At 39.3% G+C, this 18,258-nt stretch overlaps 1 protein-coding gene across 1 annotated transcript in view; it reads right to left on the minus strand.

Moving 5' to 3' along the window:
- Positions 1 to 3,101: 3,101 nt before the first annotated feature.
- The window catches only part of CUL3 (cullin 3), a 99,996-nt gene continuing 84,839 nt past the window's right edge, over positions 3,102 to 18,258 (minus strand). Inside the window, exons 14-16 of the mRNA XM_067538983.1 lie at positions 14,269 to 14,455; positions 4,986 to 5,131; positions 3,102 to 4,076 (exon numbers count right to left, since the gene is read on the minus strand). Coding sequence (XP_067395084.1) covers positions 3,945 to 4,076; positions 4,986 to 5,131; positions 14,269 to 14,455 — 465 coding nt within the window. The 3' untranslated portion in view covers positions 3,102 to 3,944. The remainder of the gene's footprint in view (positions 4,077 to 4,985; positions 5,132 to 14,268; positions 14,456 to 18,258) is intronic.

The raw sequence follows: 18,258 nt of genomic DNA on the forward strand, positions 1-18,258 counted from the left end.
CTGATTCAATCCATAGATAAAAGTCATTTCAGTCAATGGGTACATTTAGCTTATCCCTTTTGTTCTGCAGGTCCACAACACTGGTATCTTGCAGTTGCTGACTTCCTGATCATATCAAAATATCCTAGTATACACTAGAACTGAGTGGGAAAGGGATTTATGTGAAAGTTTTCTTCTAGGGCTGTCCAAGCAGGTTTCACCAGCACTAAATTCACTTATATAAAGAAAAAGGAAAGTTCAAGACTCCTGCAACAACTTGTGCGACTATTTAAACTATTACTATTTAACTTATGCATTTATCCATCCAAGACTCTGAATCTGCTTCATAAATATTAAGCTTAACCTCCTCACATACTTTTGTAGGCATGGCGGGAATTGTATAGATTGAATTAATTAATGAATGTTATAGATTGATTACAGATGAGGCACACAGCAAATGGGAAACGTAGTTGGTCATAGATCAAAGCCTCCTAACTCCCCATCCTGCACTCAACCATGCTGCTGATAACACTATGGTATAAATTTTGCATTTACAAGGAAGCTCAAAAAAGAAAGCATTTCAGAGTGGAGATGTAGATGGTTAAGGGAAGTAGTTGAGCTTGAGAAGAGGAAGCAATAAGTTAAGTGTAGATGGGGTGGTTATTGATGCAATTACCTTTTTATTATGTGCTGTTGGAGTTGCAGTCATGCAGCCTTCACTACACATTAACAATTTGCAATAGTGCATCTGAAAGTCTGACCATGCCTGTTTAGAGATCTAAATATGGATTTAGAAGACCATGCCTGTTTAGAGATCTAAATATGGATTTAGAAGTCTAATTTTAGGCACCGTTAGTAAATATGGATTTAATTCTCCATCAATGCAGGCAACTGCGTAATCCCCATATATGACATTTTAATAAATATGAACAAGCAGCAGCCTGATAATTCATTAAGGAAGATCAGAAGTGAAATCAGATAAGGAAGAGCAGGACATTTGCAGTTTGCACAAGACATTTCAAATTCACATGTATGCTTTCTAAAAATACAGTATCAAACTCACCTTAAAAGCAGCTGTCAGCTGTAGCAATCTTCTGCTGTTCTTCACATCTGACTTCAATTTGAACATCCTCATCTTGATGCATTAAGATACTCTCTGTTTCATTATCTCATATTATTTAATGTTTACGGGTTAGATTTTTCAAAGGATCACTGTTAGGCAATTTTGAAAACTCTGTCTTATCACTAATGTCTTTAAAACTCTAATGTTTGCAGTATTATTCTAACCATGTTGGTCCCAGGATATGAGAGAGACAAGGAGGGTGAGGTCTTTTATTGGACCAACTTGTGTTGGTGAAAGAGACAAGCTTTAGAGCTACACAGAGCTGCCCAGACCTGAAGAACTCTCTGTAGCTTGAAAGCTTGTCTCTGTCACGAATATGGCTAGGTCCAATAAAATATATTACCTCACCCACCTTGTCTCTTTAAAATTCTAGTAATTTTAACCTGGAAAAGAAATTCCACTCCTTGTTACTTAAGATGGTTTAAATTATCTGCTATCCTTTAACAGCAATATTATGTTTATGAAGGTTACAAAAATATTAGCTACATAATGACACACAATTGTTTACATATAACATTAAATGTGTGACAGCCAAGAGCTAGAACACATGTAACGTTAACGGCTGTTCCCATTGAAATCAATTATAAAACTAACATTGACTTCAGTGGAACCAGAATTTCACTTTTACATCCCCTTTCCTTTAAAAAACACAGACTATATAGTGTTACCTTGGAATTTCTAGGTTTACCACAACATCAATGCCTTAAAAAAAAAAAAAGTTTTTCTGGTATCTGAAAAGAAACCCATTAATGGAAATTTGTAAAAGGTGCTTGATGCTGCAGAAAACATGGAACAAAGCACATATTTGGAGAAAATTGTAAATGTCTGTAGACACGTCATTCCAAAGAGGCACTCTGAAATAATTCTGATACCTCATCTCATTTAGTATGTGTAAGTATTTAGAAAACAATCAGGTCAGGTTGCTACCTATCCACAGTATTAATGAAAATAAATACTTCTATCACTTAAAGTGTTAGGTATATTATTCACATACACAAAGAGGTATTTACTAACTGACACTACACAAACCTTGCAGACTGACTTGCCAAGTATCATTGTTGAAACAGAAGTTAGCCAAACACAAAGAAAATGTGTGAGCCTGGAAGTTTTCTTTCATTCTGATCACTTAGAACTGGTCTAGTCAAAGTTTTTGGAATTTTTGGGGATAAAATGAAAGACAGTTTTGTTTTGTTTTGTTTTTTTTACTTTAAAGCATGTTACATAAACTACAAAATATTCAAGATATAATGTTTGAGATAGAATTTTTTTTTTAGCTGCCAATGCTGACAGTGAAACAAAAGTTAAATCAAATCTACACATATATGCAGACCAGAGTAAAAACACTGCCTAAAATGCCATGGAAACAGCTATGTGGCATCTTTATCCATACTGAAATTATGTTGCTATACTTAACCATATATCTGAACAGACACCTTTGTCAGATACAGTTAAAACACACCAGCAGTACCTTAATGCTTCATGACCATCAACCAGGTTTTCTGACTCCAAGTTGGTTGTCTATATTATAAGCAGCCTGTCCCAATTACATTTCTGAATCTCTCGTGAAACAGCACAGTTAAGGAGAACTGAGAATAAAAGTACAGTGGTTTGATGGAAAATGGAGAAAACCACAGTTATGGCAGAGAACCTGTGTAGAGTACATTGTTTGTAAGGTCAAAACTACATCTTGAAATCCATTTTTTGAACCACATTGACAATATATGAAAAAGTTTTGCTGTAAGAACTGAAGATTTCATTAAGATTAAAGTAAGAATATTTATTGCATTTTCAGATTGCATTTTAAAACAATTAATAGTGCACATTGGCTTCACTTTAATCTCCTGAAATATGTACTTAAGGTGGGAAACCTTCTGGTCGGTCATGACAATAATAAACAAGGTCTAGTCTTGGTGTGTTTCTTCAGGGGGCAGTATTTAGTTCAGCAAATTGTATTCCCTGTGCTCTAAAACAATTGAATTAGTGGCTTGTGTACACTAAATCCATTTATTTTAAATTTATTTTGTCTACAATGAGTGAAATAAAAACATCGCCCTGTACAATCCACTATCAGCAGTGAGTACAACAGCAAAAATTATTATACAGTTTATACACACTAAAATCTTTTCCTTTTTCCTATAAAGAAACCAGAACAAATCTAATCAATATAGAACTTAATTTGGAAGAACTCAAATTACAGAAGGGAAAGCCAAAATTATTATGGTCTTTAATGAGCCCCAAAAAGGTTCCTGGTCACATTGCCGGAACAATAATGAGTGCAGCTGGAAAAGTGAAGCATGCTAAAATTGTATTTTTGGGGCTTTATAAATTTACCAAATATTTAAATTAAACATGGCTAGTTAAAGAAATGTCTGAAGCACAGCAATATAACTGGGAATTCTGTCTTATCAATTGTGTTGTTTTTAAACCCAACTTATACAATGCGCAAAGTGCTAAGCAACACTACAGAAACACATTTACATCAACACTGAAGATTTGGGGAAATGAAATTCCAACAATTTTATTTTTTAATGAGCTGTATTTTCTAAATTTGTTTTTATTTTTTTGTTGTTTTCATACAGGTTTGAAAACAAATGCAGCACGTTCACATTTTCCCGAGGAATTATAAGAATGATCTCTACAGGGATAACGTTGAAAAGCCTGAAGCTCAATCAACTGATGATGAAAACTCTCAAAAGGAGTAAAGGCTTGATCTGCATGGTCTAGAACATGTATTGTAATTTAATAGAAGAGATGGTCGTCTTTAATATTAATGATTTAAAAGAACTTCCCAGTTCATGCGAAGAGTATAGTCCAAGAATAAATCAAATTTGCTGAACACATTTTATGCTACGTAAGTGTATACTTTGCGATCCTCAGGTGTTCGTGCCAAATATTCTCTCTCAATAAGTCCTTCAATACGTTTTTTAATAACAACTGGACTTGGTAAGAATCGGGCTTTCAGCTGCTGAGTTACCTAGCACATAAAAACAAGAACAATTAATGCAATATTGCAAATGATGAAGTGTGTTAGGCTACACAATACAAATGCATACTAAAATAATAAAAAAAGATTGTTAAAACAGGTTGGCGGTAACCTTTAAAGTTTATGTGGCCATCTGCACACTTCAGATATTAATAAAGTGGAAAACTAAGTTCTTAATAGAAATTAGTTTGAGTCACACCAAAATTAATTTTTCTTATTTCTGTACTACTGCTCCCTTACATCCAACATTCTACCTCCATTATTGTCAATAGCTGATGTTTCAGAGAAAGACAAAAACCTAATAGTATACCAGGGCAGGCAATTAAACAGTTACACACACAGGGGAAAATATCCTTCCTCACCTCACACCAGCAGCCAATCAATTTATGCCCCGAAGAACGATTGGCATGAACACAACATCTGTGCTGAAGTTTCTTCATCATCTGCTTTCTTACGTCTTGATGTGATTGTGATCATCATGAAGCCTCTCAACCTACACCCATCATGGCAGTTAAAACTGGCTAGAAGGCAAATGCTGTCTATGGAGCCTTCAAATTTAGTAACAATCAGCAGCAGGACTCTCACTACTAAAGGCTTACTCTTTGAAACTCACGCCCCTTGGCAGCTCATTAAACTCAGTGTTTAGCAATGTTATAAACCACTGTACTATAAGCAACTGGTTGACAAAACAGGCACTAAAGGAATTAAACCAATAACCTTATTTTTCCAGAGGTATGAGATAAAAATACAAAGTCTCTCCAGAATTGGTTTAAAATCTAACAGCTGATAAAGTCTTGTAACTTTGCTACATTATCAGAAGAGTAAGAATTGACAGAGAAATCTGTAAGACATGCCCTCTTCCTAACCTCTTAACCACATCAATACTGTATGAGATGTTACCTCTGCTACTAGCACGTTGTGCTGCATCTTCTTTCTAGATTTCATTATCCGCACTATAGCAGCTTCTATCTCATGTTTTCTGTCGTCATCTACTTTCTGCCTTGTTTCTTTTCTTTCTGGATCCGATTCCCCTTGTTTGGCAGCAACTATAAGAGAAGATGAAATACCTTAAGCAAAGTCAAAATGATTAATTTAAATAAGATTAACATGCACAAAATGTAATTTCACCCACAGTGGAATTAAGTTTCCTGGTTTTCAAGTGTAGTTTTTAATGAAATGTGGCCACAAGAAGACATACACACACAGCAATCAATGCATGTGTAAGCATGTTTTACTATTTTGTCAGTTGCTATTTACTGTTCAAATTTTAGTGTAGTAAACATCTCAGCTTTTCAAACAGTCCTGAAGTTTGTTTGCAAAACTTTTTTTGGCTACTATCAGATTGAAGATTCTTCTCTTTAAAATTACACAGATTTTGCCATATTTACTTTGGAGTTAATGGGTTATATGTGGAGTTATTTAGTTGCGTACAATACAGAGTTTGTTGCAAGAAAAAAATTCTATGACAGTGCATTGCAATTTTTGTAGTTGGGCTTTATTTCCTTTGCCTATCAGGAGATTGTTTCAATTAAGGTGAGGTTTCAATTACAGTGGGAATTGCAACATAGTAAAGAAAGGGAAAGAATTGTATTTACAAGTTTACTTTCCAAAATAGTTAAACTGTTAAAGATAATTATCCAAAAGAAAAATACTAATCAACCTATTCACTTTGTTCTCTCTCCCTTTGGATTTTGTGTATTTTCCATCATGACCAATTCCTTATTTCTGTCCTTGTTTCCAGTCTCTCTCCCACACCTCTCTGAGCATCTATTCTCCCATACACAATCTCAATCTTTCCTCCTTTTGAATAGGTGTTTTCTAGCTACCCTCTTTTCTCATTTTACTTTCTCCACTCAAAAACCCTGAGCATCATGGCAGCCTTCCCTCTTACTAAGGAGAGGAGAACCTTCTTTTTCAGTTGTTCATTAGAGAATGCTGCAAGATACATCCTCTTGTGGGATTAAGAATTGGTTCTGCTATGCTGCTAGCCTAGAAAACAAGAGGCCAAAACTCAAATATAACCTCTGTTGAAAATAACGGTATGAATTTTACATCAATGAGTATTTTCAATTAAGAGCCATAATTGTGATGGGAATAAGAGGACTGCACAACAAGAGAATAAATTAATGCAACATTGGAATTTAGATGTTGCCACAGAACTTGGTCCTATTGTGCCACGGAGTACATGAGACCCTCGTTAAGATGCTCTAAATCATCTGTAACCTGCTATTGTGTCTCTATCACCTTAAAATACACCATGCAAGGTAGACATGTTAAATCATGGATGCTTTGGCATTTTGCTTGCATCTGCAGATACCCAAGTCCACTGTAGTTTATGCATCAACATGTATGTTATCACAAGAGCATATTGTTGGGTTTAAGATGTTTGCAGCCTTGTCCACATCCACTGTTAGGAAAGGGTTAAAATGGCTGTAATATTTGCAGTGTCTGGCATGAGAGAAATACAGTGATTGCATTTAAAACGTATCTGAGAGATCACCAGTTCCAGTGGTAGGTTCTATTACAAATAGAAAGAATCTCTTTCAGTTACAGAATATTTCAAAAGAGCAAGATACTTTTTAAATGCTACCACTATATATTGTGGGATGGGGTTAGATAGATCTTAGTTCATACATGAAATGTATAAATAATAAGTATTACCACACTGCACTCAGATATGCATATACATATACAAGGGTCTCAACGTATTTCATAAACAGATCCATGCTTCAGAAAAGCCCCGGAAGTAGCTTTTGTTCTCGGTGAATGAAGACAGCTCTGTGGAGGTGGTGTATTTGCTACCCCATAAACTGTAGTAATACAGGAAATATTCCACCTAGAAATTGTCTGTGTTGTGACCTTTCATTCTATCAGCATAAGAAATACACAGTCAAGGAGACAACCTGAAAGATTTAGTCCTGTCCAGGTAAAAGATTAATATTCACCTTACATCCAAAGTATGTATACGTTCATTGTCTTTATGTAAGTGTGGCTTTAGAGGAAGAAAACCAGTCAGTATATTATCTGGCTCAGACAAAAACCAGATACCACTTTAGTCAGGAACTTCGGATGTGGCCACAAAGCTACTTTATCTTTGAAAACATATGTGTGGCAGTCCTGCCATCACAGCCTGAAGCTCACCCACTTTTCTGGCTAGCATGATGGCTATTGGAAAAGATGTCCTGTGACAAGCGAGGCAAAGAACAGGTGGCCTTTAGGTTCAAATGGAAGGCCCACTGAAGCGGCTAATGCAATATTAACATTCTTAGGTAGCAATGCATCCTTTACCAAGGAAAAGAATCAAACAATCCCTTTTAAAAGTCTAGAAACCATCAGGTTAAAAAAAAACACAGAAGAAGGGAGGGGGGGGAACCAGCTCTTCCCTGAACTGAAGGACAAATCGAACTGGAGGATTAAACAACAAGTTTTTGGAATCAATTGGAGACAACTTTTTATTGCAGAAGGTGGAGAAAGCAACTAGGGGAGAGGCTGTTCTTGACTGAGACTGACAAATAGGGAGGAAACAGTTGAGAATTTGATGGTGGGAATCAGCTTGCATGCAAGTGATCATGAAATAATAAACTTCATGAGTCTAAGGAATGGTAGAAGGGAAAACAGCAGAATAAAGACAATGGACTTCAAGAAGGCAGTCTTTGGCAAACACAGAGAATTGGTAGGTAAGATGCCGTGGGAAGCAAGTCTAAGACGAAAAAGAGTTCAGGAGAGTTGGCAGTTTTATTAAAGAGATATGATTTAGGGCACAGGAGCAAACTATTCCAGTGTGTAGGAAAGATAGGAAGTATACTAAGAGACCACCCTGGCTTACCCAGGAGATCTTCAATGACCTGAAACTCAAGGGGTGGAAACTAGGTCAAAGTATGAAGAATGAATATAAAAAAATAACAAGCATATAGGGACAAAATTAGAAAGGCCAAGACAAAAAAATTAAATTAGCTAGCAATATAAAGGCTAACAAGAAAAAGATGTATATATTAAAAAATCTATTTTAGTAAGGCGTTTGATACTTCTCAAACAAACTGGGGAAATACAGCCTAGATGAACCTACTATAAGGTGGGTGCACAACTGGCTGGAAAACCATACTCAGAGGGCACTTATCAATAGTTCACAGTCAACTTGGAAGGGCATATTGAGTGGGTCATGCAGAGATTTGTCCTGGGTCTGGTTCCGTTCAATATTTTCATAAAGGATTTCGATAATGGCATACAGAGTATACTTATAAAGTCTGCTGATGATACCAAGCTAGGAGGGTTTGCAACTGCTTTGGAGGACAGGATTAGAATTCAAAATGATCTTGACAAACTGGAGAAATGGTCTGAATTAACTAGAATGAATTCAATAAGGACAAATGCAAGGTACTACACTTAGGAAGAAGTACTGCAGAAAAGGATCTTGAGGTTATACTATAGTATGTCTCAAACTAAATACGAATCAACAATGCAACACTGTTGGGGAAAAAAAGCAACCATCATTCTGTGATGTATTAGCAGGAATGCTGTAAGGAAGACAGAAGAAGTAATTCCTCCACTCTATTTAGCACTGATAAGGCCTCAGTGGAGTACTGTATCCAGTTCTGGGCACCATTCTTCAAGAAAGATGTGGACAAACTGGAAGTCCAGAGGAGAGCAACAAAAATGATTAAAGGTCTAGAAAACATGGCCTACGAGGGAAGACTGAGAAAACTGCGCGGGTTTAGTTTGGAGAGGAAAAGACTGAGGGGAAAGTGGGGGACATGGTAACAGTCTTCAAGTATGTAAAAGGTTGTTAGAAAGAGGAGGATGATAAATTGTTCTCCTTAACCACAGAGGACAGGACAAGAAGTAATGGGCTTAAATTGCAGCAAGAGAGATTTAGGTTAGACATTAGGAAAAACTTCTTAAATGTAAGGGTAGTTAAGTACTGGAGCAAATTACCTAGGGATATTGTGGAATCTCCATCATTGAAGGTTTTTAAGAACAGGTTGGACAAACACCTCTCAGGTATGGTGTAGGGAATACTTAGTCCTGCCTCAATGCAAGGAACTTGGCTAGACCTATCCTACATGTCTATGATTGCGAAGACTGCTGCTAAGGTGAACTGCTTAGAGGGAAGCCTGAGGATTTGAGATGTAACAGGTACTGCATGGTATCCTGAATCCTAGTTTCTGATGGAAGTACATCCTAGAGAAAAGATCATGAAGCAGGACCTCCTGAACTGCCACTGAGCAGTCCTTCTCTGTCTGATTTAACCACTCAACAGCCATACCACCATAAGATGCAGACTGTTTGGGACCGCATACAATATCTGTCCTTGCTGCTGGGACAAATGTAGAGGCAAATGCCATAAAGGTCAAATAAAGAGGCTTGAAGATACAAGAACGAACAATGTCTCAATCATGCTGGAGCTTAGAACAATTATCGTGGCGTAGTCTTGCTGCAATTTGAGGCTCACATATGTGATGAATAGAAAAGGGAGGGGGGGAGAAATGAATACATGAGACTCTGCCCCCACTGCAAGAGAAACATGTTGGTTAATGAGCCTGGACTGTGACCCACTCAAGAACAGAACTGATGGCATTTCTTTTGTTGAAATTGACTGACTGATGGAATACTCCAAACCTGAAAGATGATTCTGAGCAAGCTGTTCTTCAGAGACCATTCAAGATTTTAGGAAAATTGTGAGATGATTGGCCAAAAGGTATTGGGAGCCTGGTAAATCGGCAGCAATAGGAGTAATGCCCTCCTTGATGCAAGGTCCCAGAGTTTCAACACTTCTTGACCATGCACTTCCCCATCTGCTTAGGTAATACATAATGGTTGTATTGTCAGTCAATATCTGTACCTACCATCTCTTGACATGAAGAAAAGCGCAGCAAGCCTTGTGAACCGCCCAAAATTTGAGGACTTTGATATGAGGGGTTGATTTGTGTTCTGTCCATAATGCTTGGATAGTAAACCTATATGAGCACGCCTCACTGATAACAACTGTCTTAAACTGAAGGGGACAAGAAAATAGTACCTCCCCCCAAATACACTGTTTTGATCCATCCACCATTCTAAACATTCCAGGACAGTAGGAGGTACATGGACCAACTTGTCTAAGGGATGTCTGTTTGGTCAATAGACTGACTTTAGCCATCTGTGGAAGATGTGCACACAGAACCTGACATGATGGGTCACATAAGTATATGAGGCCATGTGGTCTAGCAACCTCAGACAGACAAGACACTGTGGTGGTAGAGTGTGACTTGAGAGACAGGCACAGCTAGTGAACTGTCTGAAATCTCTACTGAGGGAGAAAAGCAGTTGAAATCATAGAACTTCCAATGAACTTGGTTTTCCGTGTTGTGAAAAAATGTAGATTTCCAGACAGTTGAAAAGACAAAGGATAAACTTGATGTAGTGGAGAACCCGATGTTCAGATCTGCCCTGAATTAACTGATCATCCAGATAACGGAAAACATGAATTCCTTTCCTCCTCCGACAGGCTGCCAAAACTGTCATGCACTTGGCGAATAGTTGTAGGGCTGATGGGAAATACTGTGTACTGATAACACTGTCCCACTATCACAAGTCTTAGAAACTTCCTGTGATTTGGCAAGACCGCCACATGGAAGTAAACATTCTGGAGATAGAGGGCAGCAAACCAGTCATTGAAATCTAAGGAATGGCTAGGGAGATGCTAGGGAGAGCTTGCAAAATCTCATGCACTTGTTGAGATTTCAAAGATCTAGAATGGACTTGAAAACCAGAAAGAATTGTGAATAAAATAACATCCCCTGATGTTGATGGGGAACTTCTCCTGCGGCCTCTAGAGTGAGAAGAATCTGAATTTCTTGAAAGAGTATTGATTTGTGAGAGGGGTCCTGAAAAAGGATGGAGTACGTGGGTGGGGAATAGGGTTGGGCAAAAACTGAAAAGGATATTCAGTCTCACAGTACTTAGCACCCATTTGTTTGTCATTACCTATTCCCAAGCACTGAAAAAATGGAAGGAAGAATGCTGATGACTGTATTGCTGTCCTCAGAGGAGTCAAATGGGCTGCTTCCCTACAATTGACTGAGGATGAGCTGCTTGTGTGGTGCTGGATTTAAGACCACCACAGGAGAAGACGGGACTGACCCGCCAATCGACTGTGAGGGACACTGGACTAATGAGAGACATTTCACTCTGTACGGACCTATGTACTCTTTTTACTGAAACATGCCCCCAATGGTTCTGCTATACATTGAAATGCTCCCTCATGCCCATATATCTCCCTGTAAACCTTAAACCCAATACCACCCCCCCCCCATCCGGGATACTGCAGCCCATCCCACCATTGTCCTCCCCGGACCTCTACTCCCACCCCCAGGCATGGACTCGCTTGCTCTCCTTGGCAAATACCTCCCAAGGATCCTCCCCACACAATGGATAGCGCCCCCCCCCCCCCCACATATCCCCCTGCATGCCATTGTACTCCCCAGACCTCCACCCCCACACATAGACTCACTTGCCTTCCTTGGCAAATGCCTCCCAGGGACCCTCCCTCCACGCTGGATAGCGTCTCCCTCTCCCCACATACCCTCCTGCAACCCTCAAGCCCCACACCTCCAGCCCCTCCTACAGGGCCACAGCTCATCTTGCTGTTGCCACCCCCGATCCCCGATCAACCCCCATTCCCCCCCACTGCATATCATCCCTGGATGTTGTACTACTGTGCCTTTTAAACCTTGACCACTGCTTTTTTGTTTTTTGCTTAAACATTTTCTCTAATAAAACGTTTAAATTTGTGTTTCCTTTTGGAGAATCTGGTTGCCTTGATGTGTAGTATGTCTGCCTGTAATACTGAAGTTGGTATTCTAGTTGTTGAAGTCTGTATTGTCATGTGTTAGGGACTGGAACACAGATCCTTAGTAAGTGAAGCATAGCTTGAGTGTTTTTAAAAGAACATAAGGTCTCATTGGTTTTAAGTAAAAGCAAATATTGGCCATCAAATGGAAGGCCTTCAATAGGTTGTTGCATGTCTGTAGCTTCTTCCTGAGTTCCGTAACCAGGAAGCTCTCCTCATTGTTATTGCAAAGGCCATCACCCGAGCAGAAGCATCAACTGAATCAAGGACTGACTGGACCGATGTCTTGGCTACCATACAACCTTCTGCTAGGAAAGCCTTAAATTTTTCCCGTGTGTCCTCTGGTAGTTTTTTAGTAAACTTACACATTGCATCCCAGTTTACAAAGGGACATGATAAAGTCTGTCCCTGCACTTGGCTGTAAGGGCTAAAAGAGGCCAGTGAATGCCATAAAGTTTTTGATGACACCAGAAGAGCCTCATTAATAGGGAGGGCTACCCTCCCAGGAATAGAAGTCTTGACAAGGTCAAAAAACTTGCATCTTCTTGTTCTTCTGTTCAAACTAAACTTTATGCCCACAGCCACAGCCAGTCTTATCAGAAATACCTGATGAAACTTCAACTAATCTGGCAACGGAGAAGAATTGTCCAGGATCATGGAGTCAACAGGTAAAGAGGAAAAAGGGTCAACAGGAGTGGATGGATCCTCCTGTGGTAAAATCAGCTTCTCATGCAATGGTTTCTCCTGCAGTACTGGCTGCTCTGGGGGACCAGTGCCTTATCATACTTGCAAGCAAGGTGGCTCTGGAAGCTCTGCCATCATAAGCTCTGTGACCTCCTAATAGGATTGGGCAGATGATGGAGATATACAGGAACGGGAAACACTCCAGGGATTCCAAAATGGCCACCGAGGGAGAGTATAAGACATGGGAAACCAGTAAGAACTACACCACAGTGATCTGTCTTCTGCTGAATGATCTGTCTTTGGACAGGTGCTCTCCTTCTGGAGGCAGCCTGGAAGATTTTCTATACCTTTTGCATCTAGGAGGGAACAGCAAACTACTGAAGGGCTTAGAACCAGACTGCAGGGAGCCATCTAAATAGTCATTAGGCATTTAGGGTGCAAAACCTGATGGGGTCAGGGCGTGACTTGGTTGATCTGCAGCCCATCATAAAGAGGTCAATATCAGCCCTAATGAAGCAGCTATAGTGGTCTGCAAAGGCTTCATGAGACGTCAATGGTACAGCATCATGAGATGATGCCAGGAAATATCTTGTAGTTGGTGCTGTGGTAGAAGCTACAGTCAGTATCCAATCTGATTGTCACTCCAGTATGGAGGCTGTCTGTGCCAGGACAGAGTCTGAGATAAAAAGAGAGGATGAAGACCATAATTATGCCAACACAGTGTGCACTGGTGCCAAAGATGGTACCAGAGAAGAAGCTGAGCCTTGGCCATGCTCCTTAGCTGGTTCTGGTGCTGGCACCACTACAGTCTCTGCATCAGAACTCAGAAGGATCCAGTACTTTAGGAGTTGCCTTCAAAGTAATGGACTCCTGAACCACAGGGGAATCTGGAACAGAGACCAAAAGTAAAGTCTTGGCTGTCTCATAAACTTACAGGGTTGTTGGTACCAAAATGGTGCCTGTTAGTACCAGACTCAACAACTGTCCTGCAGATGGTTCTGGAGTTGATGGCACAGTACCACCAAGTTCCTCCCATGTGGTACGGGGGAAATCACAGGTAAATGGCCCAGTTCTACCCTGGGTACCTGATGAGTCCCAATGAGGCTCTGAATCCTTTTTCAAAAACAACAACTTTTTCAACTGCGAGTGACCCCAGTCTGCCTTGTGTGTCCTTTTCTGGGTAGGCCCCGGAAAAGAAGACCCTTTCACTGTGGAGCAGAGTCCAAGACTAGAAGTCTCTCTGAGACAACTGGAGCCACACTATCTGTCTGCATACAAGAAGCAGGGCACTCACCAGAGCGCCCCTGGGTCATGACAAGTCTGAACGACTGCTCTGTGACATGCAGGTCTTTCAAAATCTGCATTCTTTTCTTGTAAGAGCAACAACTACTGTATCTCTCCTTCACCAAGCAGCAGCACATATGGGGGTAACTATTCAGGATATACACCCACACCACTACTTCACTTAACTATTACTTTCTGTAAGTTCTTTGGATTTGCCTCAGCGTTTAAATTTTCATTTTCAGGCTACTAGTCAATGACAACAATAAATTTTATAGATTAATATTTTCCTTTCTCTAGTGAAGCATTAATCTTCAATGCAGATGCCAACATTTTACAACTTGAGATATTTTTAGAGTACAAGAGAACTGAATATAAAAACAGACTTACCTGTTTGAATCTTGACTCTGTGCAGTTTGGATGTGAACTGGTCATTCACTGTAAATATATGACCATTTTCTATTTCTTTTGATTTAGGCTCTTTTGTGAGAACTCGTTGTGTTGGTTTGCCACATGCAAGGGATTGTAGGGCTCTAACAAGCTCTCTTTCAGGGATATCAGTTTCTTGTTGAATTTCCTGAAGGAAAATCATGACATCATCAATAGCTTTTAATTAATGCCATAACATGTTAGGTAGCTTATTTTGCAGGCAAAAAACCAAAAACTAGTGCTGATGGTTCAAAAAGATAATCCTTGGCTCTCAAAACTAATTTCTAATATTTAGATTCTTTAGATGCTTGACAAGTTAGAATTCATTTGGTGATAGTCTAATAAGCACTATGCAAAAAAGCTTATGGTCACATGGGTTGATTTAGAGAAAGTGGATTTCTTCAAATATAATTTAAAGTAAACAGTTGCCAGTGTGATGAATGGAAAAAAATGAATAATTAACTGTTAACACTCAATTTATCTCCTGAGAAAGTCAAAAGGGTTTATTTCTATTGTCTCCAATGTTTGCTTTAAGGAATGAAAGCGGAGCTCCAAAGTTACTTCCATCATCAGTTCAATGAAAAGTATACTTAGTGATCAAGGAAGTTTCTGATAGAAAGCTATCAAAAGTACCTTATCAAACCAGGTAAGGCAGTACATAAAATGAAAGTCTGACAGACCCTTACAAAAAATATCAAGTAAGAGTCTCATCCTGGTACCATCTTTTTCACAAAAATGTGTTTTCTCACACTCCTGCAGAGTACATTCCTACTAAAGTATACAGCTGCTTAAGGTTAGTTTTGTTTCCAGCAGAGAACAAAACAGACAGTCTGGTTCACCTCAGCTCAGAGTAGATGACATTTTAAAGATGACTACTAAAACATTAATAGTGCAACACTGTTAGAACCCATACAAAGGACAAAATTCCTAAAGAAATATACTGTAGCAGTGCTTTGCACACAGTCTTCTAAAGCAGTGCTATCAGCTTATCTGTCAAGTCCCTCTGAAACTTCCATCAAGTGCTTCTGTAGATTTAAGGCCTCTCAGAGTCACTTGTTGGGTGAAATATAAGCTACGGTATGTTTTGCCATCTTCCTCATTAAAAAAAAAAATCACACACTAGTTGGATCCATGTGTAGAAAGTCAGTGTTCCTGAGAGTTCTATTGAGAACCATTTAGAAGCTGAGGCACCAATCCTCATTTTTCAATGAATCAACCATAGCTTTCTGATGGATCCTGAAGTTTTGAACTACTGCAGTGTGCTTTAGGACTGTGTTAGCTGAACACCATCTGCTAGTGCCAATATCCAAAAAGCCCACCTCTAGGGTCACATGAAGAGCTGGTATTTTCTCATTTCTAGTCTAATTTAAATAAAACCACCAATTTGGTTTCATCCTATATTTGTTTATCAAGTTTCAGGCTAAAGTACATTTTTAAACGCTAAATTACAGTCACTTAAAATTTTTGTCTCCAAAATTGAATCTTATTGTAATAGCATAATCAGGATCACTTCAGTGAACCAAAAGGAAGTGGATCTTGACCGTGTAAATTAACTGCTTACAAGACCAGTAAATAAGCTTTTTTATTATTTAAATCTAATGCCTTGAGCCAGCAGTTCCAACACAACCTACTACTGCCAATGAGATGTCAGTCCACCACTCTGATTTCTAAAGCCAAAGGATTAAAATCAATCCATCAATAATTAAAGTGAAAACTACAGCAATGATAAAGTGTTCTGACTACTGCCATTGAAAGTGAAATACAATGCTAAAATAAAAATACAGATTTTATGCTGAACACCTTCATTAACCAGGCTGTAGGAGGCATTCAGTACATATTGTGCGTATTAGAATTAGCATTTCAGTTCAGCCTTCAACTGTTGACACTTGCATTAAAACTGGTCTTTCAGAAATGTACACATTGGCTTTAAAATAAGCATTGCAGAAAGGGTTTGGTGCTGTGATAGGATGAGTACCATCCACTCACTGACTTCAGTGGGGGTGGAGTGTCCTCAGCAATTTGTAGCATAGAAACATTTCTAGAAGGATACAAGAATTACAATTTTTCGATTAACATGAACCACAGGAGTTACTGCAGTCTAACAAAGTTTAACTCATCAGCATGTTATTTTTATAAATGTGCATCTTTTTATAAAGATACTTAATATCTTTTTAAGTTTAAAAAAATATATTTTTAGAGGGCTTTTTCCCCCTACTTTCAGTTACTTAGTATGTTACAAACATTTCATTTTAGGGAGGAAAGCTATAATTACGACTGATTATGCAGTTACACATCTCTAAAACAGATCTAGAGGAGCTGTGTCTGGAAACTACACAACAGGCTGCAATAACTCTAACAAACAATACAGTTTGTCACATTCCACACATCTGAATAAGTTTTTTATTAAAACAAGGAATTAAATAATTGTTTCAACATTAACATTGTTGAAAAATCCATAGAGCCAAGGAATTTTAAATTATACAGGCTTCACCAACCTTTAAAAGCTCTCCCAACGTGGAAGAGGGGAAAAAAGGAACAGAATGAGTTAAGAAGTCAGTCAATCTAAACTTATAATGAACTAGTTTTGCTGAATTATGTAACCATCTTATCTATATCAAGATCTGAATTTCACATTGGGCATGGTTAGGATGGGACAAATCTTTAGTTTATATTCAATCTATACACAAATCAAGCTTTTGATAATATATACTTCAAAATATTTACGTATACTTCCTCAGACACTGAAATAAGCAACAACATAAGTTTTGAATATTGCTATTAGCCAACTTGGAAAGAATGGAATAAGTTATTAAGAGAATACTCAACCTTAAGCTATGCAGAAAAAACTCCCTCTCACATGCAAGCACCATTAAAATTAGCCCATTTTTCCCCTCACAAAAATATCCATCTAGTTACACAAAGCCCTAACATATGAACCTCCTATAATTAAAAAGCAAAACTCTTTGTTCAACATCTATGTAGTAATACTTTATGCTTCTATATTACCTCATCAACTATTAACAGCTGGTCTACTCTACACAGGTCTACACAGCTGCCTTACATCTAGTCAGTGTCTACACTACAGCCTTTCTCCCGCCGCCGACGTAAGTGCCTTACTACACTGACATAATAACTGATATTGGTGCAGTTAGGGCGACTATGTCTGTGTAGACACCGTGTCCCTTCCATCAACTGTTGGCTGTCTTGTCAACTTTACGGCAGGAGCCATGGAACTGACAAGAAAGCCAGGCAGCTACAGCCCAGCTCCCCCCATCTCCCTGCTCCTTTGGAGAGCTGTGTGGACAGACCCCGCTCCCAGCTGGGACCCCAGAGGAGAAGTCCCATCATCTGGGAGCTGGGCATGCTTGTCAATTTCACAGCTCTGAACCATGAAATTTACAAGGCTCCTGGGCTCCTGGCAGGGGTGGCGGTGAGAAGCCAGGGCAGCTGGACACCTTGTGGGTGGCTTCCTTCACTCCTGGTGGGCAATGGGGAGTGCAGAGGGAGGGCAGCCTGCTGGGAGCTTGTGGGGCAGCTGGGCTCCTTGCAGGGAGCTGCCAGCGGAGTTGAGAGACGGGGCTCTCAGCTCCCCACACTGCCCCTCTTAGGTTGGTGGAAGCACTCCTGGTGAGGGCACGCACCATGACAAGTTGACCTGATATAGGTCAACTTACATTTCTAGTGTAGACATACCCTAAATGTCAGCACGGCTCTGAAACAGAAAGCATTTGCCTTAGTTACCACTTATTGAAAATGGGGCTAAGTGCTTAGGAAACTTAACAGTTAGCATATCAGTGGCAGAGCTGGGAACAGAAGCCTGAGCTGACTAACCATAAGACAAAACTCCTTCTCTTTTGCAAAGACATCATCACTTTTTGCTGGTTTCTCTGCTTGTCAGAGAAGGTACCTGAACTGTACTGTGCTATGCTGTACTATCGTGTCCTTTGCAGT

This window comes from Emydura macquarii, unplaced genomic scaffold, assembly GCF_026122565.2.
Source record: "Emydura macquarii macquarii isolate MOO-44397 ecotype Brisbane River unplaced genomic scaffold, CSIRO-AGI_Emac_v2 contig_499, whole genome shotgun sequence".
NCBI lineage: Eukaryota > Metazoa > Chordata > Testudines > Chelidae > Emydura > Emydura macquarii.